Source organism: Brassica napus, chromosome A3 (genome assembly GCF_020379485.1).
Source record: "Brassica napus cultivar Da-Ae chromosome A3, Da-Ae, whole genome shotgun sequence".
NCBI classification, from domain to species: Eukaryota; Viridiplantae; Streptophyta; class Magnoliopsida; order Brassicales; family Brassicaceae; genus Brassica; species Brassica napus.
Genome location: NC_063436.1, coordinates 31,369,332 through 31,396,359, shown reverse-complemented (window position 1 = coordinate 31,396,359; position 27,028 = coordinate 31,369,332). Strand labels below are relative to the sequence as shown.

General features: G+C 35.5%; 6 protein-coding genes across 8 annotated transcripts; 4 read left to right on the top strand and 2 right to left on the bottom strand.

Annotated features, from left to right (window-relative positions):
• Positions 1-1,385: 1,385 nt before the first annotated feature.
• LOC106451964 (long chain base biosynthesis protein 1) lies at positions 1,386-4,162 on the top strand. The gene is made up of 11 exons (XM_013893963.3): positions 1,386-1,584; positions 1,678-1,826; positions 1,912-2,006; positions 2,086-2,177; positions 2,250-2,343; positions 2,430-2,502; positions 2,587-2,719; positions 2,794-2,968; positions 3,041-3,181; positions 3,270-3,635; positions 3,711-4,162. Exons 2-11 carry the CDS (start codon positions 1,721-1,723, stop codon positions 3,876-3,878), a joined length of 1,443 nt encoding a protein of 480 aa, XP_013749417.1. The 5' UTR covers positions 1,386-1,584; positions 1,678-1,720; the 3' UTR covers positions 3,879-4,162.
• A 771-nt stretch (positions 4,163-4,933) lies between these two features.
• Positions 4,934-6,427, top strand: LOC106345263 (peroxidase 49). The gene is made up of 4 exons (XM_013784488.3): positions 4,934-5,221; positions 5,298-5,489; positions 5,572-5,737; positions 5,834-6,427. Exons 1-4 carry the CDS (start codon positions 4,997-4,999, stop codon positions 6,244-6,246), a joined length of 996 nt encoding a protein of 331 aa, XP_013639942.1. The 5' UTR covers positions 4,934-4,996; the 3' UTR covers positions 6,247-6,427.
• Positions 6,428-6,905: 478 nt separating this feature from the next.
• On the top strand, positions 6,906-8,731 carry LOC106451963 (50S ribosomal protein L7/L12). 2 transcript variants are annotated; one of them, XM_013893962.2, is made up of 2 exons: positions 6,906-7,532; positions 8,435-8,731. In XM_013893962.2, exon 1 carries the CDS (start codon positions 7,009-7,011, stop codon positions 7,522-7,524), a length of 516 nt encoding a protein of 171 aa, XP_013749416.1. In that variant the 5' UTR covers positions 6,906-7,008; the 3' UTR covers positions 7,525-7,532; positions 8,435-8,731. The 2 variants fall into 2 exon arrangements, with proteins under 2 accessions (XP_013749416.1, XP_022575321.1); XM_022719600.2 differs by having other exon boundaries at positions 8,429-8,731.
• Positions 8,704-9,980, bottom strand: LOC106451961 (probable ubiquitin-conjugating enzyme E2 17). Of its 2 annotated transcripts, XM_013893961.3 has the most exons (5): positions 9,698-9,914; positions 9,502-9,605; positions 9,244-9,410; positions 9,065-9,153; positions 8,704-8,962 (listed from the first exon to the last, which is right to left on the bottom strand). In XM_013893961.3, the coding sequence occupies exons 1-5, from the start codon at positions 9,725-9,727 to the stop codon at positions 8,867-8,869; spliced, it is 486 nt and encodes a 161-aa protein (XP_013749415.1). In that variant the 5' UTR covers positions 9,728-9,914; the 3' UTR covers positions 8,704-8,866. The 2 variants fall into 2 exon arrangements, with proteins under 2 accessions (XP_013749415.1, XP_013749414.1); XM_013893960.3 differs by having other exon boundaries at positions 8,704-9,153; positions 9,698-9,980.
• A 217-nt stretch (positions 9,981-10,197) lies between these two features.
• On the bottom strand, positions 10,198-14,280 carry LOC106451960 (D-2-hydroxyglutarate dehydrogenase, mitochondrial). The gene is made up of 16 exons (XM_013893959.3): positions 13,367-14,280; positions 12,934-13,274; positions 12,745-12,846; positions 12,588-12,635; positions 12,349-12,419; positions 12,147-12,265; positions 11,969-12,064; positions 11,787-11,896; positions 11,608-11,688; positions 11,443-11,540; positions 11,266-11,374; positions 11,088-11,193; positions 10,923-11,008; positions 10,716-10,841; positions 10,540-10,633; positions 10,198-10,423 (listed from the first exon to the last, which is right to left on the bottom strand). Exons 1-15 carry the CDS (start codon positions 13,758-13,760, stop codon positions 10,541-10,543), a joined length of 1,980 nt encoding a protein of 659 aa, XP_013749413.1. The 5' UTR covers positions 13,761-14,280; the 3' UTR covers positions 10,198-10,423; position 10,540.
• A 4,972-nt stretch (positions 14,281-19,252) lies between these two features.
• On the top strand, positions 19,253-24,033 carry LOC106451959 (3-epi-6-deoxocathasterone 23-monooxygenase CYP90C1). Its single transcript, XM_013893958.3, has 9 exons — positions 19,253-19,752; positions 20,934-21,258; positions 21,387-21,536; positions 21,645-21,920; positions 22,463-22,552; positions 22,705-22,783; positions 22,958-23,064; positions 23,166-23,296; positions 23,546-24,033. The coding sequence occupies exons 1-9, from the start codon at positions 19,400-19,402 to the stop codon at positions 23,661-23,663; spliced, it is 1,629 nt and encodes a 542-aa protein (XP_013749412.1). The 5' UTR covers positions 19,253-19,399; the 3' UTR covers positions 23,664-24,033.
• The last annotated feature ends 2,995 nt before the right edge of the window (positions 24,034-27,028 follow it).

Sequence of the window (27,028 nt, the reverse complement as noted above, 5' to 3'; positions counted from 1 at the left end):
CTAAAACTAGATAAAGGCTAACAATTACCCAAGAGCGATCAGAAAGTTAATTTAGTAAATTTTAAACTTTAATAGAGGCCAGTGATCCGGAATTTCCGCTGCTGCCTATAGTCCGCCACGCGATAATCTCCACCTTCTGCACCATGACTTATCGCAGCTGCACGCGCACGCCAAACGATACCGTCCAAAAACCAAGACCCTGCGACTTCAAAACCCAACAGGAAGAACCGCTACTCTCGGTCCACACAACCTTCGGATACGGATGTGACACGCCTCACGCTCACTTACTCCTAGTTAGAAGCCCAAATATAATCCCCACTAAAACGAAGCCTTACCAAACGGATTCTGCAGCTACGCTGGCTAAAAACCGAATCAATAAGCAATCACTGCAACCACAACTTTAGAGAAAACTCTGCTAAAACAACTTTCACCACACCTTTATATTACCACCACACGGAGACACATAGACTCTTGCTCCAACACAGCAAAACCAACCTCTCGGAGGTCCTCCCAACAACTATACTAACATCTTCTAAAACGACAAAGGCACAGAACTAATAGACATCTCCGCCACAGAGATTTAGACCCAAAGACAATAACAGATCCATAAATTAAACCTCCCAAAAGACTACAACTGGAAGAACGCGAACCTGAGCTTGACCGCTTAACTTAACCGACTCTGGAACCGGCTGACTATCACACAACCACCGTACATAAGCCGACAAACTCAAACCCCGCAGTTCAACCAAGCCAAGGCGACCAAAGACGAAACCAGAGACTTTGGTTTCCTTCCTTAACCCAGATCCGAAGCAGAGCTCCAAATAGAAGTCTAAATGGCGAAATAAAACCGCACGTACATAGATCACGACAACACGGAACCGCTCCCGGCAGCGGTGAAAAGCACCGGCCACCGGGACGGCAGAAGAGAGGACAAGGTTTTTTTTTAATTAGGGTTTTCTCGGCGGCGCTCTCTCTCTCTCTTTTTAATTTTGCTTGTGAACCTTTCGGCGAAAAGATTTGTACTACTTTACTTCTCTCCGATTTGGAAATTGATTTTTTTCATAAACAGATTTCTGCAAATATACAAAAAAATAAATAAATAGCCTTTTCTTTACATGTTTGGTTTATTAGTTCTTTTTTTTTTCTCTTATCGTTTCCTAACCTTTAAGATATTAGTGGTGGTGTGGAATGCTTGTTGAGTTACGAGTGTAGTCCTTACCTGGTACGATACGGGGAGGGGCACGCACGCGTGTCAGTAGAGGGATTGACGGCAAAGCTGTTTTGTGGGTAAATGTAAGCTGTAGAAATTGGACCAATATATAGCCCATTATATGTTAATGGACACTTATGGGCCCATTAACACTGACATTGACAAATCCGCCCGCCAGGCACCACCATTCGTCTTCTTCCTCTTCATTAAAATTTTTAAAATTTGTTCTTTTTTTTTCTCCTCCTTCCCTTAGAATAATTTGTTAATTGATTTTTCTATCATCAAAATCACTCGAGAAAATTCGAAAGCCAATCTTTTGCATCTCCACTCTTGTGGGCAAACGATATCTCCTGCTCCAAATCCACTCGGATCAGGTAACATCCCTTGTCACGGTCTCGGATCTATTGTAATTGATCGGATCACAGATCTTTCGTTATAAAGTGAAATTGGATTCATTTTTTGTATAGTTCGAACTCTCTCGCTGCACTTTGCTCGATCCACCGAGCAAAAATGGATACGAATCTGGTGGAGATGTTCAGGGCAGGTTTGAATTGGGTGACAATGGCTCTGGATGCTCCTTCAGCTAGAGTTGTCTTGTTCGGTGTCCGAATCCAATGTAATTGATTATAATATATATAGTTTTGAGTCCTATGGAGATTATTATTATTATTATTAAAGCTTCAATCTTTATTTCCTTTCAGGGCACATCTTTGTTGAAGTTTTGTTGGGTTTTGTAATTGTTATCCTCCTCTCTCAAAAGAGTTACAAACCTCCCAAGAGACCGTTAACTGAGCAGGTTCTTTCTTTCCCCGTCTCATTAATATATAAGGATTGTGCTTAGTGGAAGTGTATTGAGTTTTTGATTTAATGCTCAGGAAATAGATGAGCTGTGTGATGAATGGGTTCCTGAGCCTCTTATACCACCAATTACTGAAGACATGATGCATGAACCACCAGTTCTTGAAAGGTTTGCACTTATCTGTTCTTCGTTTTGTCGCCTTTTTAGACCTTATGCTTAAAGGTTTTTTTATACATACAGTGCTGCTGGACCGCATACGACGGTTAATGGAAAAGACGTGGTGAATTTTGCGTCTGCTAATTATCTTGGACTCATTGGACACCAGAAGTTGCTGGTAACCTCAACAAGCTAGCTACTTTGTGTTCAATACGGTTTTCTTCTGTGTGAAGAGTTATAATTAAAAGATAAGTCTATGCTTAGGAATCATGCACTTCTGCGTTGGAGAAATATGGCGTTGGTTCTTGTGGTCCTCGTGGATTCTATGGTACTATTGGTAAGAACTCCAACAGGAATCTTCTTCTTTCCTCTATTTATCGAATGAATCTCTTACTGTTTGGTACTTTTTGTTGTTGCATAGATGTTCATCTTGATTGTGAAACCAGAATATCAAAGTTTTTGAGTACTCCTGATACAATCCTTTATTCATATGGGCTTTCCACGATGTTCAGCACCATTCCTTGTTTCTGTAAAAAAGGCGATATCATTGTTGCGTAAGTAAACATTTTCTTATTACAAGTGGAAACTCTTTGATGTGAATGTTAGACTCATTCTTGTATTCTCTTAGCGACGAGGGTGTTCACTGGGGGATACAAAATGGACTTCAGCTTTCAAGAAGCACAATCGTGTACTTCAAGCACAATGACATGGACTCTCTCCGTAGCACCCTCGAGAAGATCATGACAAAGAACAAGCGCTCTAAGAACTTGAGGCGTTACATTGTAGCTGAAGCTGTATATCAGGTATCTTAAAGCGGCTCTTTCTCTTCTCCTGCTTTCATTCACCTTGACGCCTTTTGCCATTTGCTTCTGCAGAACTCTGGTCAAATCGCACCTCTCGATGAGATAGTGAAACTGAAAGAGAAGTATAAATTTCGTGTTATATTGGACGAAAGCAACTCTTTCGGCGTGCTTGGCCGTTCCGGGAGAGGTCTTGCAGAGCATCACGGTGTCCCTGTGCGTATGAACGACACACATTCTAGTAAGACTCATCATTTGCCAAATCAGATCCTGATGCTTGATGATTTTTTTCTCCTTGAAACAGATTGAGAAGATAGATGTTGTGACTGCTGCAATGGGCCACGCACTAGCCACAGAAGGTGGGTTCTGCACTGGGAATGCCCGCATCATCGATTACCAGAGACTTAGCAGTTCAGGATACGTGTTCTCTGCTTCTTTGCCACCATACCTTGCGAGCGCTGCTATCACAGCCATCGATGTCATTGATCAGAACCCTGAGTTGTTAGTTAAGATGAAGCATAACATTGCTCTGTTGTGGAAAGGATTGAAGGATATCAAGGGGATGTCGCTAGCAAGCGACCCTGAGTCACCTATTGTCTTCTTAAAGCTAGAGAAATCGAGTGGTTCGACTAAAGAGGACTTGCTTCTACTCGAGAAAATGGCTGATCGTGTAAGTAAACATCTTTTTTCTCTTTTGTGAAAACCGAATCTAGATAAGGAAGACTCATTGTTGGGATGTGTGCAGGCGCTGAAGGAAGACTCGTTGTTGGTTGTGAGCTCTAAGAAGTCGTTTCTTGATAAGTGCCGGTTGCCTGTGGGTATCAAACTCTTGGTCTCAGCGGGACATTCAGAGTCTGATCTTGTTAAAGTATCTGAGTCTCTGAAGAGACTCGCTTCAGAGCTTCTACTCTAAGTCCTGAAACACCAAAACTCATCCAGAGAGAGAAAGAAGAGATGTTTTTTTTCTCCAAGAGCACCAGAGGAACTCTTTCAACACTTGCATTTGAGATTATAGACAAGACAAATTCGCAGACTCAAAAGCTTGTAGATGTTTATAGGCTGAAGAAGAAGAGTTCTTGAAGAACAATGGCTTCTTGTTCTTTACATTTTTATGAAAATTTTCCAAATGCTTTCATTTGATCATTTGAGTTTTTTAAGATTTGATAATGGCTGTCTCAATCAATGGTATTGCATGCAGTTGAACTGTCTGGTTTAGTTTTTACTAGATTCAAAAAAGTTGAAAGTGCTCACCTCGAGATTGCTTTTACCTGCAGATTCATGTATTATGAATAGAAAAAGACAAAACAAAACCTGCTTTTATTTGCTTTGGTTACAAGAACATGAGTGTGTTCATAAGTCAAACGAAGATTGACACTTGAAGAACTTTTTGTTTTTGTCAAAAGAGTAGTTAGAATCTCTTCCTACTCTCCTCTTTCTCACTACGCAAAAGTCTTTGGACTCACTCTTAAGTTCTTAACATATCCTAATGTATAGTATCAACCAAGTCATTTGCAAAAGTAAATATATTTTATTTCCATTTCTTCTTTTAGATTTAGTTAAATCTAGGCACTATATTGCTGTTTTTCTTTCTTTCCTTTTAAGATGAAGTTATTCTGTTCATACTTGGTCTTTGTCTTCGCTTTTAATTTTACTTATACAAGAGATAAAGAAATAGTTATTAACAGTCTTCAAATCATTGTTATGAGTCGTTAACACATGGATAAAGATCAACTTTCATATATTAAAACTTCAAAGCTTGCTTTTCTTTTCTCCTTCCAACTAAGTCAAATCAATTGTATATATAACTAAACCAAAAAAAAGAGAGGCTAATTAGTCAAACTAAGCATGTAATGTTGGGTACCAAACCTTAACTTTTGTCTCTTTTAATCTTCTTGTAAATCTTGAGATTTAGCTAATAACAACTCCACTTCTTACTTCTTCTTCAAAGCCTTTTACTATAAATACCTCATTCATCTCCCCTTGCTTCATCACAAACTCTTCTCCTTTCTTCATCTTCTTGTTATAAAAGTAATGGCAAGACTCACTAGCTTTCTCCTTGTTATTTCTCTTCTTTGCTTTCTCCCTCTTTGTCTCTGTCACAAGAGCTACGGAGGCAAACTCTCCCCAGGCTTTTATGCACATTCATGCCCACAAGCTGGGGAGATAGTGAGATCAGTTGTAGCTAAAGCTGTTGCTAGAGAGACTCGTATGGCTGCTTCCTTGATCAGACTTCATTTCCACGACTGTTTTGTTCAGGTTTGGTTACGTGTATCATTTTTTTTTTGTTTATTAGGTTTAGTTACTTATTGAGCAAGGTAACTGTGAAATGTAGGGTTGTGATGGCTCTTTGCTTCTAGACAGCGGTGGGAGGATAACGAGTGAGAAAAACTCAAACCCTAACCGAAAATCAGCTCGTGGATTTGATGTTGTCGACCAGGTCAAAGCTCAACTTGAGAAAGAATGTCCTGGAACTGTCTCTTGCGCTGATGCTCTCACCCTAGCCGCTAGAGACTCATCTGTTCTTGTAAGCCTCGCCTCCTCCACAACCTCTCTTGTCTGAAAATAAAATGAAAAAATAGCTGATTCGGTTTGGTTCTTGGTTTTAGACTGGTGGACCAAGTTGGATGGTTCCATTGGGAAGAAGAGATTCAAGAAGTGCAAGCTTGAGTGGTTCGAACAACAACATCCCTGCACCAAACAACACTTTCCAGACAATTCTCACAAAGTTCAAACGCCAAGGACTTGATGTCACCGACCTTGTCGCTCTCTCCGGTAAGATTCATTCACACTAGCATAGTTGCTTCACATGCACGGAACATAATATTTTTAAAAAAATATTACCTAACTTGGTTAACTGCTTCTCATCAGGGAGTCACACCATTGGATTCTCGAGATGCACGAGTTTCAGACAGAGGCTATACAACCAGTCTGGAAACGGTCGTCCAGACATGACACTGGAACAATCTTTCGCTGCTAACTTGCGCCAAAAGTGTCCAAGATCCGGAGGAGACCAGATTCTCTCGGTGCTGGACAAGGTCAGCCCGGCGAAGTTCGACAACAGCTACTTCAAGAACTTGGTGGAGAACATGGGGTTGTTGAACTCGGACCAGGTTCTGTTCAGCAGCAACGATAAATCTAGAGAGCTTGTAAAGAAGTACGCAGAGGATCAAGGAGAGTTTTTCGAGCAGTTTGCGGAATCCATGATCAAGATGGGAAACATCTCTCCCTTGACGGGTTCGAGTGGAGAAATCAGGAAGAACTGCAGGAAGATAAACTCTTGAATGCGTGATATGAGGAAATTAAAATAAATAAAAAACATTTTGTGGGGAAAGAAATGTATTAATGACATTTTGCTTTAATTTGTTTGTGATATGTTGTATTTTTATTCTATCTGCAATTCGAAGTTTTATGTTGTGTTATTTCTGCTTTGTGTTAAAATAAGAATGAAATGTATTGATTTAACATTGATTTATAGGCAATTCTCTCAAATAGCCTTTTTTAAATTTTTGTCACAAAAATAGCAAAAAAAAAGAACCAAAATAACTCTTTTTTATTTTGAAGTTTTTAATATTTAACTTTTATTTCTCTTGGTTTACTGTGCAATTACATCATTCATTCTACAAATGATAATTCTACTGGTTTATTATGATTTACTTGCATCACTTATTAATCTACATCTAACAATTTTATTTTCATCATATTAACATGATGTATCAAAATATTTTTTATTAATCTTTATAGTTAATAATGAATCACATTTTTAAAATTCAAAATCCAATTTTATATTATAGAAAAATTAATAAATATTTAACTAAACTAATGAACTAACTGGTTTCTACCATAAATATTATTTGGAAACATTGAAATTATGAGTGTAAAACTGCTGTTTTGGGCCTAAATAATTCAAATACTCTCTATAATCAGAGGCCCATAACGGCCCAGTTAAATGACTTTCGATTAGTTAGGGACTTAGGGTTTATACTTTCTCCCTCACTTAACATGAATTCTCCAGCTTGCTAGAGAGAAGAAGAAGGTAACTAACTATGCGAAACCTACGAATCATCTCCTCCCATCTCTCACGAGGTTTGAGATCCATCCAGCCACACCCGATCCAATCCCGTCGGAGCTACTCATCGCAATCGGAAAATGTCTCCAAAATCGTAACCGAGCTCTCCAACCTCACGCTCCTGGAGACAATGGACCTCACCGAGCTCCTCAGGAAGAAGCTTGGCGTCTCCGATATGCCCGTGATGGCGGCGATGGCGTTTCCGGGATCTGGAGGAGGAGGTGGTCCCGGAGCTGCGGCGGCTGGGAAGGGGGAGGAGAAGAAGAAGGCGGAGGCGAAGACGGCGTTCGACGTGATGCTGCAAGGGTTTGAATCGGCGTCGAAGATTAAAGTGATTAAGGAGGTGAGGTCGGTTACGGATTTGGGGTTGAAGGAGGCTAAGGACTTGGTGGAGAAAGCGCCTACGTTGCTGAAGAAGGGAGTTAGTAAGGAGGAAGCTGAGAAGATTATAGAGAAGTTGAAGGCTGTTGGTGCTAAAGTTGATATGGAGTGACCTTTTAGGTACTCTTTTCTTAGCTCTGATTGTGAGCAATGTTAAGTCTTGGAATTGATAAGGACGAGTAGTGTTGATTCTGGGTTTGCGTAAAGTTGTTTGCTTTTTTACTATGGGACGTGAGCTCTGCTTGTGAGCAGTGTTGTGTATTGATTTTTGTTGAGGAGTCTTGGAATTGATAAGGAATAGTATGTTTGATTCTGGGTTTGCATAAAGATGTTTGCTTTTTTCTTCTATGGAACGTTAGCCCTACTTGTGAGCAGTCTTGTATATGGAGTTTGTTGCATTGTAGTAGCTATTAAGTCTTGGAATTGATAAGGAACAGTATGTTTGATTCTGAGTTTTGCGCAAAGTTGTTTGCTTTTTGCTTCTACTCTGATTGTGAGCAGTGTTGTGTATTGATTTTGTTCAGTTGTAATTACTATGGAGTCTTGGAATTGAAAAGGAACAGTGTGTTGATTCTGAGTTTGCATAAAATTGTTTGCTTTTTCTTCTATTTAACTTTAGCTCTGATTGTGAGCACTGAGCAAGGTTGTGTATGGATCTTGTTGCATTGCTTTGTAGTAGCTATGATGTCTTGGAATTGATAAGAAACAGTATGTTTGATTCTGGGTTTGTGTAAAGTTGTTTGCTTATTTTTATATGGAACTTTGGTTCTGGGATTTATATCGAGTTTCATGAGGGGCTTTTGAAGTTTCTTCTGCTCGCTCAAGCAGAAGGCTTTGGATTGAAGTAAATCTTGAGGAACAGCTGCTAGAATAGTATTTATAGTCTATTGGTGTAGTACTTAGCATGTTACTAGATTTGTCTAGAGACGACTATTGGTATTAGATACTCTAGCATTTGTATGATTCCGTTGCACCAGTTTAGTCCTTAAATCACATGCTAAAGCTTGAGACTTTGGCTGCAGGTGTTATTAAAATGGAACAAGGAACAGATGAAGCTTCAGCTCTACTGAGTAGTCCTTCAAGTGTTTATTACGAATGTAAGATGTCATGGAACTGTCTCATGAGCTTTTTTCTTTAGAGAGTTAGACACACACATTTTTGCCTTCAGCCGATTAAATTCACGAAGGCTTTTAGGAGCAAAGGTTTCTTCTTTTGGATCAATAGTTCTATCATTTCTTGGTTTGTACTGTGCGCAGTCGTGGATGATCTCTTTTCAACAGAAGGTTCAGACTTCATAAATAAATTATGTTATTTCTTGACTTTATGTGCACAAGCTTTCTGTGTGATTAAACGAGAGAAACTGTTCTTGTTTTGAAGATAAAAACAGGCCAAGAACTCGACATACAATTAGTTACTAATTACAACATTAAAGGACACCACACTTATAGGAGGTGTTATGCTTTATCGTCATGGAACCGCCACCTCGTTTCCTTTGGAGATCTACCATTTTTGCAGTTTTTCAAATAGTGGTCGTTGTCTTTCGGCTTTTGCTGCAAGAATGAGCATAAGAGAATAAGAAACGTCATAAGAAGACTATGTACCATACCATACAAAGCCATAGAAAGAAGAGAAAGGACAAACACACGACAAACCTTCACAGCGGAGCTTGAGAGCATTGAGAGAATGCTAAGACAGATTGAACTTAGTCTCATTGCAGGCGACCATGAACCATACAAAACATCTGCATCACCAAAAGTACACAGAAGCTCTTCTTATCAGACTTTGAAAGATAGGGCAAACACACGAGTGAGTCAATGTGTTTGTTTCTTACCCAAGCAAATGTGACCGTTGCTGTAAACATGAGGATGGAGTGGAGCTGGATGCTGAAAGATAACCTGTGGAGCTTCCATAGGATAATGCTCAGGAAATTCCACTTGAAGTTGGTAAGTTTCATTGGCATAAAGAGTTCCTGGAGCTCCCTTCACTTCAATAGTCCATCTTTTTACACCAAAATTTACACTTTCACATCATCAATTTTTCGATATTAAGGAAAAGACGATAAAAAATGGGTATATAAAGCTATTTTTACCGTTGGAGATTATCAGAGACTCTGTGCTTGAAACCAGCAGGAGGGTTAGTCTGCCACTCCACGAACTCTTTCTGAAGTCTATTTGTGGCAATTTTGGTCAGACCCTAAACAAAATGGAAAACAGAGACATGATCAAGACAAAGAAGATATAACAAAAAAAACTTATTAGATACAGTTAAAGAAGCAACAAACCAACCTTGCGAGTTGATTCAGATGAAGTTGTCATTTGTCTTTTAAAGTTATTAACAGTGAGTGTAAGTGCAGAGAAAGAAGATTGTGGGTGTGTGTTTGTCTCCTTAGCCAATATCCATGAGCTTTTTATAGTGTCTTATCACCTTCAACTTGTGCTTAAAGCATAGCATCTATGTCCAGTCATCAAACCCCAAGTCGTTTCTATCATGTCTTTCCATTGGTGCTGGAGAAACCGAATCTTTACACGCTTTTGCTACTCTCACGATCACGATCAGTTTGGAATATAATCATTAAACATTCCAAAAATCTAAATTCAGAAAAACCTTTATTTCCTAAAGTAGAGAGACCTTTTTTTTTCCGGTTTACTCCGTTCTAATTAAAGCTGGTCCGATAAGATCTTTAGACTAATCTTGTTTCTGTAAGACCTATTATAGATTCTTGAAGATTATGATGATAGATTCTTCTCTTTCGAGTTTTCGGTCTAAATACACTGCAAACTTGTAGTACACGTAAGCGCCATAGGTTTTTTATTCTTTCTTATCAATGATAATAAGATATTAAGACAGTGACAACAACATGGAACAAGCATATATACACTTTAGTGAGTTTAAGTGAGTTTTTAATCAACACTTGCTTATATTGTTCCTTTGCATCAATCACACTGCTCAAACTTAGGCTCCTCATCTTATTCCCATTTTCTTCTTTTTAAAGAATCATCTCTCATCCCCACCTTGCATTTATTTTTAAAAAGAATGTCAATGATTCCCAAAACTAAAAGGTGATTGATTCCTCTTAGGTGCTTTCAATAATTTCGGTGCATCATTATAAAGCATAATCTTTTTTTACCTTAGGGAGAGAAGAAAGAGTGAGGAAGAACTTTGTATGGATTGAGAATCCCCTTAGGGTCCAGCAACTTTTTGATGGATACCATTAATGCAACCTGCAAAACATTATAACCCTTTAAAGAACAGAATCAAAGCTCTATAGATATGTTGGTTCCATTTGTTGTTTTGTTAGCTCACAGTTTCTGGTGATTTGCTGTAGAAGATTTCATTAGCTTTCATCACACCTAATCCATGTTCTGCACTGATGCTTCCTCGGTGCTTTGATGTCCACTCGTAGACATACGGTTCTATCAAACCTAAAAGCTGCAAAGTAAAGAGTGAAATGAAATTAATCACTTTGGAAGACATCTTCCAAGTGTTTTTTAGATCAATATTTGGACTTGCCTTATCGTTATATTCCGAGGCTGAGATATTTAAATGAAGATTACCGTCTCCAAGGTGACCATATCCCATAACATTTGCCAAGTCACCTGAAGCATATGCATGGGTTGGTTGCAATCTTCAGTTTTTAAAGTTATTAGGAACCAATGCAGTGATATGTATCTTTACCTAATCTCCCTCTAAGGTCGTTGACAATGTTGTAAATCTCTTCAACAGGTAAGGATAAGTCATACTTGTAAAAAGCTCCTGCTTTTTGTAACGCCTCTGTTATACCCTGCAACGTAAAATATATATGACACTATACGTCTGTGTAACATCAAGATTAAATAAATACTAAAGTGGGTACCTCTCGTATGCGCCAAAACGAGGATGCTTGGTTTATGTCTTGAGCTATTACACCATCAGAGACTAAACCTTGTTCCAGTGACTTTAAAAGGAACGCTTCAAGCTTCTCCCTGCATTAGTTTTTTGAATCAGACAAGGCCAAACTCTCTAAAGTGATTTAATTACAAATTCATTTTACCTGTCATAAGTTTCACCACTTCCCGTTGTCTCTATCAAAATATAAAAGTTCTCTGAAGAGGAAACTGGATTACGGACACCGTCTAAGTGGTTCAGTACCTGTCAAACGAATATCGGTTTAGCAAAAAAATCATAGACTAATGCAAACAGTTAGTAAAAGCTTTACCAAATCCATGGAGTTGTTATCAAGAAACTCGAAAGCGGACAGTATCTCTCCAAGATTTCTCTTTGCTTCAACAAGAAGTTTCTGAGAAAAGGGAATAACATAATAAGAGACAATAGTTCACACACGTCATCTCCTTATAGTAAAGAGAATCTGATTACAAGTGTAAAGATGATCAAAACCTGGCAGCTGAGAAAATCTTTGCAAGCTATGAAGGCTAGATTTACAGAAGACATCTTTGGTTGTGTGAGTATAGAAACTTTAGTCACAATACCAAGTGATCCTTCACTACCTGTGAGATAGTTATAAGTCTCTTTTTGTTAATGAAGTGACTGTATAAGCACAAGGTCATGATGAGACCTACCGATAAACAAATGCTTTAAGTCGTATCCAGTGTTGTCTTTGCGTAAAGTTCCAAGCATGTCAAGGACATTGCCATTTGCTGTGACAGCTTCTAGACCTGGATATGGTAAGAACATGAAAAACAATGAAGATGAGATCCAAAAAGTATAGAGTGACTAGGACTATAAATTGATTATTACCCAATACGGTTCCGTGAAGTGAGCCGTAACGGATAAGGCGCAAACCACCAGCGTTAGTTGAAACGTTTCCACCTATATGACAGCTTCCTTTTGCACCTAAGTCTAGTGGCATTACAAAACTAGAGGAAACATAAATCTATGTTTGCTGCTAACCGAACAATTTTAAGTAATAACCAAAAACACTCTTCTCTTCTATTATTACCCTTTTGGGTCAAGGAAAGTTGCCAGATTTTCCAAAATGCATCCTGCTTCACACACCAAGACTCCACTAACCTGAAGTATAGATCATTAGATCATCACCAAGCATGTAGTTACATCACTCTTTAGGTAATAATATTTTTTGTATCTAATAGAATCTTGCTGCATTATGTAGCAACTGACACTTTTAAAAAGAAAAGAAAGAGGAGCAGCTGCTGTTTTGAATATAAGATTGCTAATTACCTCATCAAAGGACAAGACTTTATTCATCAAGCCAACATTGATGATCACCTGCAAAGATGAGACAAATCCTAATTTCACTTCTGCTAGAATCAACTAATCCAACATTTTTTTATCAACACAAATCAATGTGTAGAAGAAAAAGAAGGTGTAGAAGAACCTCATCAAAGACAGGGACACTTCCACCAACAAGACCGGTGTTTCCTCCTTGAGGAACAACAGCTAAACTCCTAGAATCACAATACTTAAGTATCTGAGACACCTGCAACAAAAACATAAATCTATCTTCAACACAAATGTTCATCACAATCCAAACAATTAAATGATAAGTTACATATAGAAAAAAAACCTCTTCTGTGGTCTTGGGCAAGAGCATCAGCTTACTAGATCCTTTGTACTTGTGCATCCAATCTGTATTAGCAGTCTCAAGCCTCTCTTCATCTTGAACCACATACTTTTCACCACCCAGTATCTCATTGAAGAAGCTAACATCTCTCGGTTCTAACGAAGAAAACAATGGGTTTCTCTGGAGTTTTGATGCTGATGATGATGATGAACCAAATGATTTATACTGTTGCATCATCCATAAGTTTCCACCAACACATGAATGATGATCAAGCTCTCTGTTATGATCATTCCAAGCATTTGACTCAAAGGTCTTTCCTTTTGACTCGTAACGATTCACAAATCCTAAATCCAATCCCAAAGTTTCAATCTTTTTTTTTTTAATTTCCAGGTGTAATTAAATTTAAAGAAAGTAAAATCGGAAAAAAAAACCGAACCTGAAACAGAAGGAGACATTGAGTTATGTTTTTGTCGGAGGCTAGTTAGAGATTTACATGCAGATCTTAAGAAATCTCCTGATCTTCTCCATCTACGGATCATCATCATTATTCTTTTCCTTCCTCCTGCACTTACGTCTAATTCTCTCTTACCAAAAAAAATGTTCGTTATTAGTTCGACAACAACTAGAAAGAGGAGACTTAATTGAAATGTCAATATCACCCCTGTATCTGGATAAGGAAACGCTGCGTTTTCTTGTTGACATCCAATAACGAAACGCTGCGTTTTTGTAGAATCTACTCTGTTTCTCAAACTGCAGCAAGTCTCATGACCCAAGCTGAAGCCAGCCCACACTTCTCTTACCGCTCCAAATTCTGTAACTTTACATGCCATTACTGTTGAACGATGATTGTGCTTAGCGCTTATGTTTATACGTTTCTATATCTTGCTCTTATACGCACCACCAGACTCCGACGTTGCGTATAGAAACCTCCCGAGGCTATTGTAAGAGGTAGACTATGAACAGAAAGGTGTCAACACTCAGAAGAGACTCACGCGGACACAACCCCTCTCCAAGAACACTGTTACGGCTTTTGCATCCGTTGTGAGAGGCTGGCTGCAAGTGCAACAACATATGTGTGCTTTCTTCTGCATTGTTCCGTTTACAAGAGGGAGAGAGCGGTCACGTCATGTAGAGTCCATAGACCATATGCCGTGAAGTTTAGGAGCTATGTGAGTCTGGTGTGAAAGAGAATACACTAGTGAAGCTTACTTGGATCTTGTTAATAAAGATTCGTATTATTATACCGGAGAAAGCTTCTGTTTGATAAAGAGTGTCTTCTTGATGGTGTTGATATGAAGAGTAATCCTGAGATTGGGGGATTTTTGTAGAGGTTCGGATTTGAGAAATCGACGAGAGCATCTTTGGATGGAGAAGCTCTAGTGATTAGGAAACTGTCCTTGTTTCATGATGTTGGTGTCCATGCTGTTGTTGCGTCTTGTGCACGTTCAACTTTTGTTTTGTTTGTTTTCATTTACGTATACGTTTTATAGTTTATCCAAATCAATTGTTTTACATGGGAATCTCACTGGTTTGTAAACCAACAAAAAAAAAATCAAAAAGGATTGAGAAAGATTGAGAAATGTCGTATTCAATAATAACCAACCATCAGTTGGTCTATGGTTACAAATTTTAGATTGTTTAGTAAAAAAATATTGCAAGTTATATACTCCCTCCGTTTCGTAATAGATGTATGTTTTAGAAGATTTTTTTTGTTTCAAAAATTGATGATGTTTTGATATTTTTATTTTATTTTTAACTTTATTGAAAACTGTGTAACCAATCAGATTTTGCAGTCATTTCTATAATTGGTTGAATGATTTTTAAAATATATTTTCAAAGTTACTTTTTAGACGAAAATAAATTTCTTAGTATTTGTGCATCAAAGCAAAATATCATGTATTGTGAAACGGATGGAGTACTTAAATATCATTGGAAAAAAAATCTACTATCCAGAATAATAATGTATATCATCTGAATTTCATCTTAAAGGATGTATGGATCCACAAATCCAAAATCATAATCATTCCAAAAAAACATATACATTAATGAGAAATGATTTTATTTTTTTCAAAATCACCAAATGGTTGATTTGAAGGTGACAAGTCAATCTTGTTTTTGTGTTTCTTTCTTTCTTTCTACTATGCTTTGTTTCCACATCCTTTTATTTTATTGCAGCCGACAAACGAAACACCACTGAAGAAAGAAGAAACAGTCATATTGTTCTGATCCATACAAGAACTATACCAAATGCAAATTGCAAAATCGAGTTCAAATGCAAAATGCATTACTATTTCTCAAAGGACACTGAAAACGAATCCTCATTTATCTATCTCCTCAATCCATACTTCACTTTGTTTTTAAGCGACTCTGTTAATAGCAATGAATAAACTGAGTAGAGTAATTAAAGGTTCACAGCTCGATACATTTTTAAATTATCTGTGGAGTCTAGGCTATAGGTATCAAGATAATAATAACACAGCCTATATTACTAGGCCATTTTTATTTTCAGAAGTGGTTTTCATGTCACATGCTTTGTGTTGTTAGTTACTACAAGTTTTTTTTTGGTACAAGTGTTGTTACAAGTTGGGGTCAAGTAAGTATATAATACACGCATTAGGCAGAAAGCTTTCTAATTAATTAATTGTGGACCGACCTTTTCATTAAACATGTGTGTACCTCGGCTTTCTATCAGACATATATTCGATTAATTAATATGTGAGTCTTAAATATGAAGTCTAATAAACTCCTGTGACATGTGGTAGTAATCACAACCCCCAACTACAAAGTTGGATTAAGTATTCCAAAGTATAGTTTAGTTTAAGTATTTAATAAGAAGTGCGGGTACATAATAACATAAATATCAATAATCATATAATGGCATCGGCAAATGTAATACACTAGTACTAGTTTAGTGGCACTGATTAGCATACATTATCATTTTCTGTGGTTGTCATGATTTGTTATCATGTACTAATCGGTGAACTTATGTTCATCATTGTTTCAAAATCTAAAAGTAGATCTTGAGTTGCGCAAATCATTTTATTCTTTCAATGCATTGGGTGATCTTTTCTTCTTCTGATCGATCTTTAGTTGCTTTGATCATGTATGCTTGGTTAAATAAACAATGTGGTCCGGGGAAGTGGATCATGTTGATGTTGTTGAGATCTAAACATAATAATAGCATGCACAACCAAAACAAATTGCATATATCATATATAAACGACTAATAAGTTCATCAGTTAAAACTTAAAAGGTGTCTAGAGCAGAGTTTAAATCAAATACTAACATGTTCTATGTTGCTAATAGTTCGACTAAAATAAAAAAAACAATGATTTTATTTTCTAAAAGTAAACGAATAATGAAAGCAATAAATAATTAGATAGAAGAGAATTGGGTGGGGGTGAGAAGTAGCTATCTGATGTCTAAAAATGGAGAAAATTACACTCAGAGACACAATTTCACTTTGCAATTATACTCTAAAGCACATAGTGCTTGAAGAGCACTTTCTAAAGATGCTTTTACGACCATACCCTTTAACCAAGTTGATCTCTTTTTACGTAAGAAAACAATTTGTTTCATTTATTGTTTTTTCTCTTTCTTATTCATCTAAAGCATATCTATCTCGTTGCGAACTAATTGTTTATCTTTTTCCAGAACTTTAATTTTTTCATTTCCCAATTCATATTCCATTGTAAAATCTTTGTTCATATTAATCCAAAGTGTTAGTGGTTACTTGTGTCGTCGTAAATTTCTCCTTTTTTTTGTTTCCAGATTATCTAATCAAGTTTAACATATGCTGAAGAATCAAGCACGCAAAAAAAAAAAGAACCGGTTCAATCAAGTTTTGTGAGAACATGGAGGATGCCATCGCTGCTGCTTCTGCCACCGTAGAAGCCACCGCAGCAAGTAGTTCCTAAGATTTCTGAGTTGTTAGTCACTTCAATCTCTTTGATGATGAAGAAGATAGATCCAGTGGAGACTGTGGTGGTTATGGAGGAGGTGGTTACAGAGATGGAAAACGTGAGGATAGATACAAGAGACTCGTGGATATAATGGTGGTGGATGTGGTTATTCGAAAGGTGGATTTGGTGGTGTTACGGTGGAGGTGGATGTGGATACCGGAATGGAGGTTGTGGTGGTTATGGATACGAAGGTGGTAGTGGATACGGAGGTTGATACGTTTGGAAACTTTGTTGATGAAACTTCGTTCACAAACCTCATTCACACAATCTCATTCATGGAACTTTGTTAAAAAAACTTTAGCTAGAATTTTTCGGTCTATTTGAAATTAGTTATTGTCCTTTTGATGATAAATTTACTATATATGAAAGAAAAGTTTGATCATCTTTTTATGAAAATGATTAACTTACAATCCACTAAAACTATCCACAAGACTTCGTCCACGAAATCTCGTCTACGAAACTCTTGTAAGATTAAAAACCTCGTCCACGAAAATTCGTCCACGTAGCTTCGTCCACACGTTCACATATTTTCCATCCACGACTGTACCATCCATAAATATATATATATATATATATTATAACTTTTTCAAGAAATATATACATTATGGATATCAAAATGTACAAGAGAAAAAAATCATAATTTGTTTTTACGCATAAATATAAAATTTTATACATTATAATTTACAATAGTGACCAATAAAATATGTTGGAGGAATACAAAACCAATTAATATGTCAACTAAACTAATAAACTACCTTTATGTTTTCTCTTACGGCAGCCAATCTTGTTTCCTCAGCAGAAGGGTATTATGGTCTCAATATTGCATCGAAACCAGCAATTGTGTCCTACAAACATAAAGTGTCTAATTGAGTAAGAAGAAAGACAAATGTGTCTAAATATGTAACTCTCTCCTAAAAATGAGACGAGACAAAACGGCCTAAGCGTGGCGCAATAGCCGCTCCTAGTTTATGTCCCCTCATTTATTCCTCCATTACAAACCACAACATTTATTTTCTTTGCTCTCTTAGATTAATTGTATTTCAAGAGTATTAGTATTACGCCCAGGTCCAACTCCACTTCTATTCACTTGGCCGTTTTAAATAAAATAAATAAAATGTCTATAAATTATTACACTACAAATATTAATATTTTATAATTTTTATGTAAATTTTAAAATCCTAAACGAAACTAAACCCTTAAATTGTAAGGTCCCAGTTAACATCTAAGCTTCTTGTCTGCAAAACAACAAAAGCAGAAACAATGAAAAAACATCCAAAATTTGTTTAAGACTTATTACTACTAAATATAATATAAATCTCTTATTTATTTCACATAGTAATTATTACTTTGTGTTCACAATATTTATTACTTTGTGTTCAAAATGCAAAGTTATCATAAGAAATAATTTCCATAGTAATAACTAGATATGTGTTATTTCATACATAAATATATATAATGTATGATTTTTAGAAATATATCAAATTAAAAATGATAATCATTTTATAGTATAATTACTTTAGTCACTTAAGTAATAAATGGAAACTAAAATTATATACCAACACTATAGTGAAACATGATAAGATATATCAATAACAAAATCTTATGTGTAAATGTCTAAATTAGTTTCCTTGTAATTTACTGATTATTAATTTAATTATCTAACTCAATATGAAATTATAGAAGTGTCATATTGTTTTAGTTAGTTTCAGTTCTTAATCTAATTTAATCCATAATATTTTATACTAAATAACTTTTTAATGTATGTATTGAGGATCTAAACTGTAATCTAAATGTTGAAATATCCTTTTCAATCACAATAGCTATATTTTAAATTTATGACAGATAATAATTATTCTAGATATTATCACACTTTTTACAATTGTAAATACCCAATTGTGAAATACAAAACTGGTTCCTCTAGTTAAAATACATGCACGTCGTCTTTATAAATTTTCTATTTTAAATTATTTATTAGAAAGTTTCTTAAAATGATTTTGTTGATATGTTATGTTTTAAGTAACAATTTGTGTGGTAACGATTCAGTTAGTGGTTTTTATACCATTTATACGAGAAAGCAAAAGCAAAATATGTGAAATTCAAAATTCAACATAAACTATAAGCGAACGTTTAATAATTTAATCAAACAGCAATAAATAAGTAGATATTGTTACTTCAATTATTAATAGTAATAACTGTTTTGGTTGTTTTTAAAGTTGCATAGTATTATATTTAGTGATTGACTGTTTTAGTTGTTATTTTAAATATACTTATTAGACAATGATATATACAGCTTGACAAAAAAATTCTATGTAAGCGGTTTAAAGTGGATTTTATATCATTTGTTCCTCTGTTTCGGCACCCATTGAAAATGACATTACCATACCTTTAGCTCTACAAATATTTGTTTCTCTCACTTTCTCTTCATGCATGGCCTTTGAGATTTGAGAAACCTAATTCTCTATCATCTACTCCTTTTTTTCATATTTCTTTTGCTATATTCGCAATACATGTGCAATAGCTTCATGTGCTTTGGCGTGGTTAGCTTCTTTTGGTGCGTGTTTATGTATTTTCCGATAATCCAAGTCTTTTCCGGTAATCTTTTTGGGCCATCTTATTTTATGGATTATTGGGTCGTTGGTTTCTTGGTTTTGACGGCCGGAATTATTCTCCGTTCACGGCTCTGGATTCGTTTAACAAAATGGAAAACAAGAGATGAAGATGAAGAACAAGAGAAAGGGACGAAGAAGGGTATGATTCCGAAGGGAAGCTTAGGATGGCCGGTGATCGGAGAAACCCTAGCCTTTATTGCTTGTGGATATTCTTCTAGGCCTGTTACCTTCATGGACAAACGAAAGTCTTTGTAAGTCCTTTTCTTTTAATTCCTTCAACCAGATTTTCTTAAATAATTTTTCCTAACAAGTCCTTTAATTTTTTATTTTTAAAAATAGAATTGGATTAAACCTCTTTAAACACGATTTCAAAAAGAAAAAAAAATGATTCATAGACTATTCAAAATGTGTGTTGTCTGCGTAATCAGTCCAGTGTTTTTTTTTAAATACTGAGTTAAATGCTTCATTATGAATTTAGATTCGTGAAGATTCTCTCCTTTTTGTATATTCTTATAAATCAATTTTCCAATGTACACCAATTTATTCGAATTAAATAAAAAATGAAAACACCTAATTAACTCCACTGAATTACAATCGATTTATCTCATTTCTAGGAAGATGAAAAAGTTACAGGGGATCATATAGTGTAATAGTGATAATGAATTTGTTATATACAAGTAACTCTTTGGGTGCGAATAGATAAATTAAAACTTTTGGACATAACATAATTTGAAAGATTATAAAAAGACTGACAAAACCAACCTGTCTTCATCTTCTTGGCCATATACAGCAGCAAAATAGTTTTAGCAGAGGATCTTGTTCTTTTTTTATGATTGAGTTCACTTCATTTCATGTGTCATCTTTATCTATTCTGTTTTATATATTATTTTCCTTTGTTATTATTATAATATATTACAAACTAAACATCTATGTTGTGCTCTTCTGCTATTCATTATTATTTTCTGCATACTGATAAACTTTCAAAGATATGTCCTCAAATACCTCTTCAATACCTTCAAAGATATGTATCCTGCTCTTGAATCTTTTGATGAATATTAATGAATTTTCAGTGTTAAAAAATACCTTACACTCTTACTGACAAACAAAAAGTTCCCAGTGATTTACCAACGAATACCTGCTAAATATATAGAAACCAAGAATTAGTTTCTTACCACTCATACATTTATCTCGTTCAGTTTTTTTTTTTAGTTTTCGAGAAATCTTTTCAAACAAGAAAATCATAGGTATTTATATCCATTCTATATTTCAACCAGTAACTAAAAATTAATAATATTTCATGTGACTTTTAACGCGTAAAGTGTTCATACCAAGTGATGTGGGAGAGGATGCATTTTGTTTTTATTGGTTTAACTAGTTATATCATATGAGTAATTCTTACCGAAATCTTTCTACATGTGAACCATATATATAGGTACGGGAAGGTGTTCAAGACGAACATAATAGGGACACCAATCATAATATCAACCGATGCAGAGGTTAACAAAGTGGTGCTCCAAAACCATGGCAACACATTCGTCCCTGCATACCCTAAGTCAATCACCGAACTACTTGGAGAAAACTCTATTCTCAGCATCAATGGACCTCATCAAAAGAGGCTACACACGATCATTGGCGCATTCTTTAGATCTCCTCACCTCAAGGAGAGGATCACTCGAGACATTGAGGCCTCGGTTGGTCTCACTTTAGATTCTTGGGCTCAGCTTCCCGTGGTTCATGTCCAAGACGAGATCAAAAAGGTATTCTTACAAGACTCAGATTAATATTTTTTTTTTACAATTCACACATGTAACATGTTGTAGATTACATGTTATGTTTATCTGAGTTTAAGTATATATGTTTCTATATAATGTTTTATTTTTCGTAGATGACGTTTGAGATATTAGTAAAACTGTTGATGAGCATATCCCGTGGTGAAGATTTAGAAATTCTCAAGCTTGAGTTCGAAGAATTCATCAAGGGTTTGATTTGTATTCCCATCAACTTCCCTGGAACTAGACTTTATAAATCCCTAAAGGTCTGAGTATATCACTGAATCGTACATTTTTGTTATTTTGTTAGTCATATTCGCTTGTAACTTGCTAGGGTTTAATATTTATTTATCTTGAACTAATTAATCATGCAGGCGAAAGAGAGGCTGATTAAGATAGTTAAGAAGGTTGTGAAGGAGAGGCAAGTGGCAACTGCGGAGAGGAAGAACTCTCCAGCGAATGACGCAGTGGATGTGCTACTAAGAGACGTTAGTGACGGTGCTTCTTCAGATAAGCAATCTCAGCCGTTGGATTTCGTCAGCGGGAAGATCGTAGAGATGATGATACCCGGGGAGGAAACGATGCCTACGGCAATGACCTTGGCTGTCAAATTCCTAAGTGACAATCCCGTCGCTCTAGCCAAACTCGTGGTATGTATTAATATACAAACTTACACAGCACCCACACGTGTGTGTCTCTGTATGCAAATTGCCGACGTATGTGAACCGTAGATTCGATTTGAGGAGATTTTAACGGCTAAGATTTAGTTTTAGAGAGGGAATTATAGTGTGGGCCAGTGTGGCCAGAGAAAAGAGTTTTGACTTGTGTCCGTGTCAAGTCACTATCGAAAGTCTTCTCGACGAGACACACGATCACACGCACGTGTGGAAGGGAATAGACACGTGAGAGTATATTAACCGTAGGATTGAAAAAGAGTGGAGTGGATGGCTGTCAGAAGAGGACGATTTGAGTTAACGCCTGTCTGTACGAATTGTGTCAAAACAGCGTTCGCGTCACGGAAAACGCTTTGTTTTCAACTCTCTCATTAATGTTTCAATCAAAACGCGTTAGCTTTCCTTTTCAATATTTTATCAGATTTTTTTGTTGTTAAAGTTGTTTTAGATTTGTTTGTTAATTTTGTCGATGTTTCAAGCTTTTATTTTTTGATTAATTTCTTTTTAATTAATTGAAGGAGGAGAATATGGATGTGAAGAGGCGGAAATTGGAGTCGGGAGAAGAATATAACTGGTCAGACTATATGTCTCTCTCTTTTACTCAAAATGTGAGTTTCATTAATTAAAATACGTTACCATTTTTTGTATAAATTACTACTACTGATTATCTATAGAAAAGTACCAATGAAGTTGATCAAAAGGTTAATCTTCTTGTTTTCTAAATTTTAATTTCTTGTTTCCCTTTTCGAAACACAAACAGGTGATCAATGAGACGTTGAGAATGGCTAATATCATTAACGGTGTGTGGAGGAAGGCTCTCAAAGATGTAGAAATTAAAGGTAATTAGGTTCAGTTACCATTATATAAAATCACCCATTAGGTATTTCATTTAATTGAAATGAAATCAAATCAAATGCAGCGACATGCTTATCTTATTTGGACTAGATCTATTTAGTAGATAACACTGATTTTGGAATAACCATATAGTATAAATTCCGGTGGGTGAATGGCAGGTTACTTAATACCAAAAGGATGGTGTGTATTGGCATCATTCATATCGGTTCACATGGATGAAGACATTTATGAGAATCCCTATCAATTCGATCCGTGGAGATGGGACGTGCGTGACTATTTCCTCTCATTAATGTCCTTATAATTTATAAACATCATGAGTTAGTTGTTCGACGAATGTCACCTACTAATACTTATCTTCTTAAGCAGAGAATTAATGGATCGGCAAACAGTAATGTTTGCTTCACACCCTTTGGTGGTGGACAAAGGCTATGTCCTGGTTTAGAACTATCGAAGCTCGAAATCGCCATCTTTCTTCACCAACTCGTAACCCGATACAGGTAAACCGATAATGTCTTCAAATTTTCAAGTGTTTCGCAATAAATCAATTCCTCATGTAACTTTTGTGGTTTGTGCTAGTGTCATGTCACATCCCATGTTTAAATACAGTAACGTGTATAACTGTATAAGTCGTGGACGACAAAAAGAATTACGTTCTTACCAAAACGTACTATATATGTGTTTTGATTATACCATTTTACTATATATTCTGATGATGAAACTATATATTTGTAATGATATACTTGTAGCTGGACAGCCGAGGAAGACAAGATCGTGTCATTTCCAACCGTTAAGATGAAGCGGAGGCTTCCGATTCGAGTGGCTCCCGTCGAGAGAACCTCTCATATCCCAGTTGAAGATCATTAGATAATAGATCCTTGAAAAGAACGAAAGTGTTTGGGCAAAAGGAGGCAGATAAGCAAACAAATATATTTTGGAAAATAGCAAAGAAGAGAAGCAAACAATATTGGTGGGTAAGGCAGAAAGAGCCATACGTACAGCTAGTGATGGCTCAAAGATGAGAGTTTCTAATTATTTTGTATATTTTGTCATGTCAAATTATAAGCGTTGGTTAGGTTGTCCCTTTCTCTTTTATTTATAGTACTAGAGCCAAACGCAACTTGAGATATGATTTCATTTATATGTGTATGGATTATATGTAAACTAATATTGTTCCTACTCATGTGGTCTAAGTTAGTTAAATCTCTATCGAGTTTCTTGTTTTATGCTCTAGAAATTTGATCTGTATCCGTTTTCAAGAATTTGTTATTGTCTATTTGTCATCGCCAAATTTTCATGTATAGCATAAATAATTGTTATCGATTTCTATGATGACGAAGAAACTGCATGTTTTACTTCAACCGACGATGCAATACAATAATATAAGTGTAGATATGTAGCAAGTATTATGTATCTAGTATATGATATTAAAAGAGTATAATTTGGTGGGTGGTGATGAGAACGGATTGAAATTTATTGCGGCCATAGTAAGGACAATGCCATGCACGAAAGACGAAACATGTCCATGGGGAATACACGTGCATGTTGTGTACTTCGACCCACCTTATAATTATTTCTATTATTATCAATTTGTGGAGTTTTCTTATGTCATCTTCGACATTGCCAATTTTTATTTATTTGTTTACTTATGATGGGTTTTATTGATCTACTCTAGTGCTGTTATGTTTAATTGTACTATATTAATATAATTATTTAAATGTAATTATAAGCAAACTAATGATTAAATTAGTTTTAATAATGTTTTGGAGACGGGATAATGGAGAAGAAATCAAACTAAACTGTTATCTTAAAACACGAGTACACACTACACACTATGAAACAGCTTTAAATAAGTTATCCTAGAAATAAGAAAACATGAGAACACATCAATACTAAGATCTGAATTTGGGAATTTACCCTCGAAAGGAAGACATATTGATAAGCATAAATTATGAATTTGGGCCTAATACATTTGACCTAAATGCCCAATGTTAGCCTACAATGCCCCATAATTGTCCACTTTATGTCTAACCAGTTCTTCACTATAGTATTTTGGATTTTATAACTTATGTTGATGGATCAAGAATTCAAGTAAGAAACTTCTATTTATATTTTTTTTTAACTGTCTAAATCAAGATAGAAACTTATTTATTTCGTTCTGTTAAATAGAAATAAAGCGATTATACAAAAATCAAATTTTCCGTGAAACAGTAAAAATGAGGACGAAGTTAAGATTAGGGAGAATTTGTGGTATAACCATATTGAGAAAAGAATTAAAAATATACACATGGTTTGGAAAGTGTGTCGTTAGACTCTTCTGTAGCGCGTGAGCGTTTGTATGTCACATAACAGTTAGATACTATTCTATTTACAATGTCAATATAGAATAGATCATTTGAAAAAAAAATATAACTATAAAAAAGAATTTAGTTTCTGGGTATTATTTATTTGTAATATTCAGTAAAGTAAACACAATGTCTAATATGAAAAAACATAATTGTTGTAAAATAAATGCTTAAATGTATGTTATAGCATATGAAAAGCATATTTGATTGTTATAATACAAATTAGAAAAAAAATGTTATTCTATATTTGATGACCATATAGTATGGTATGTGAAAAACTATATATGAGAGAGAGAGAGGGAGGGGGGGAGGGAGGGAGAAATAGAAGGGGAGAATGGGGGAAGAGAGAGAGAAAGAGCAAAAGAAAAAATATAATAATTATAATTCTACTCCATGTTTCGTAAATAGAATATAATACAATAATATATTATTTAACATTACATATTATAGAAAAAAAAAAAGAGATATAGAGAAAGAGGAAACGAGGCAAGCGGAGAGGGAAGGACATAAGGAGACAGATAGAAAAGAGAGGACAGAGAAATGAAAGAAAATGAGATTGTATAATTATAATTATATTCTATATTTCAAAATAGAATAGAACATAACCTTAGTATAACTGTAAATATTCAATTTTATAAATATATATTAGTTTTACAAAATTCAAAACATTTTATATACAAAAAAACATCTATATTTTTTATAGATATATAAAAATTCTGAATTAGTTATTTTTAAACTTATAAAATTAATTGAAAAAGAAATGTGAAAGTGAAGAAGGACAAAATAGTATATATTGTATAAATATCATAGCCTCTTAGATGTTATGGTTACATGCTTAATTTTGCCTTGTCTTATAGTTACGTCTCCCAATTTCCCTTAAGATTATGAGTGTGTTACCAATTAAGACACATTTTTCTCTTTTTTGACAGTATAAGACACTTCTTGCTGGAGGAGTACATTCCCGGTTCCCAAAGTAATTTTCGGACCAAAATGCCCTTTGTTTGACCTAACGAGATAGTTTTCTTTTTTTTGTTTGATTCGGTTGAGTTAGTGGGACCAGAGCTTTTTGTCGTGGCTTCGTTTTTTGTATGAGTTATGAAAGCATGTGAGAATTAATTATGGCCACAAGTATAAAATTTTAAAAGAAGATCCAATGGCTGAAAAAGCACGTTTGCCATAAAAAAAATGAAAGCACGTACAAAAATAAAAGAGAGAGAAAGTGTGTATTCTTTTGACTCTTTATATCTAACAAGAGTATTTTATACTAAAAGTAACTTTTTAAATTTTCCAACATATTATATATGTCATTATTTTGTATCTTATATATATAAATAAATATATAAACACATAAAATAAATTATTAATTTTTTTCATTATATTTTGATATCCATGTGTATATCTGTATTTTAATATTTATAAAAATCAAATTTAAATTTTATACTGTGTATTTTGATATTTGTGGATACACTTTTGTGGATACATTTTTGATGGACACATTTGAAATAGTCGTGTGATATCTTGCATATTTGCATTGTTTTATCCATTCATCCATGAGCATTTTCATCATATAGATTAGGATTCAGACATGTTTAGGTTGCATTTTGCATACATGAGTCTCTATTAGGTACTGGAGTACCACATGAGGTTATTTGGAGCTAATAAAAGGTGAAAAGGTGACCATTGGACGAACCGAGCATGGGAGCGACCTCCCGGAGCGACATCACGAAGTCGCTGTGTCCCACTTCTCAGAGCGACCTTCCTAAAGCGACGCCATGAAGTCGCTCGCGTTCTCATTACTCCGAACAGTCTTAGATGACCCTGGAGCGACCTCTCAGAGCGACCTACCAAGGTCGCTCCCGATCCAGAGCGACCCGTTGGAGCGACTGC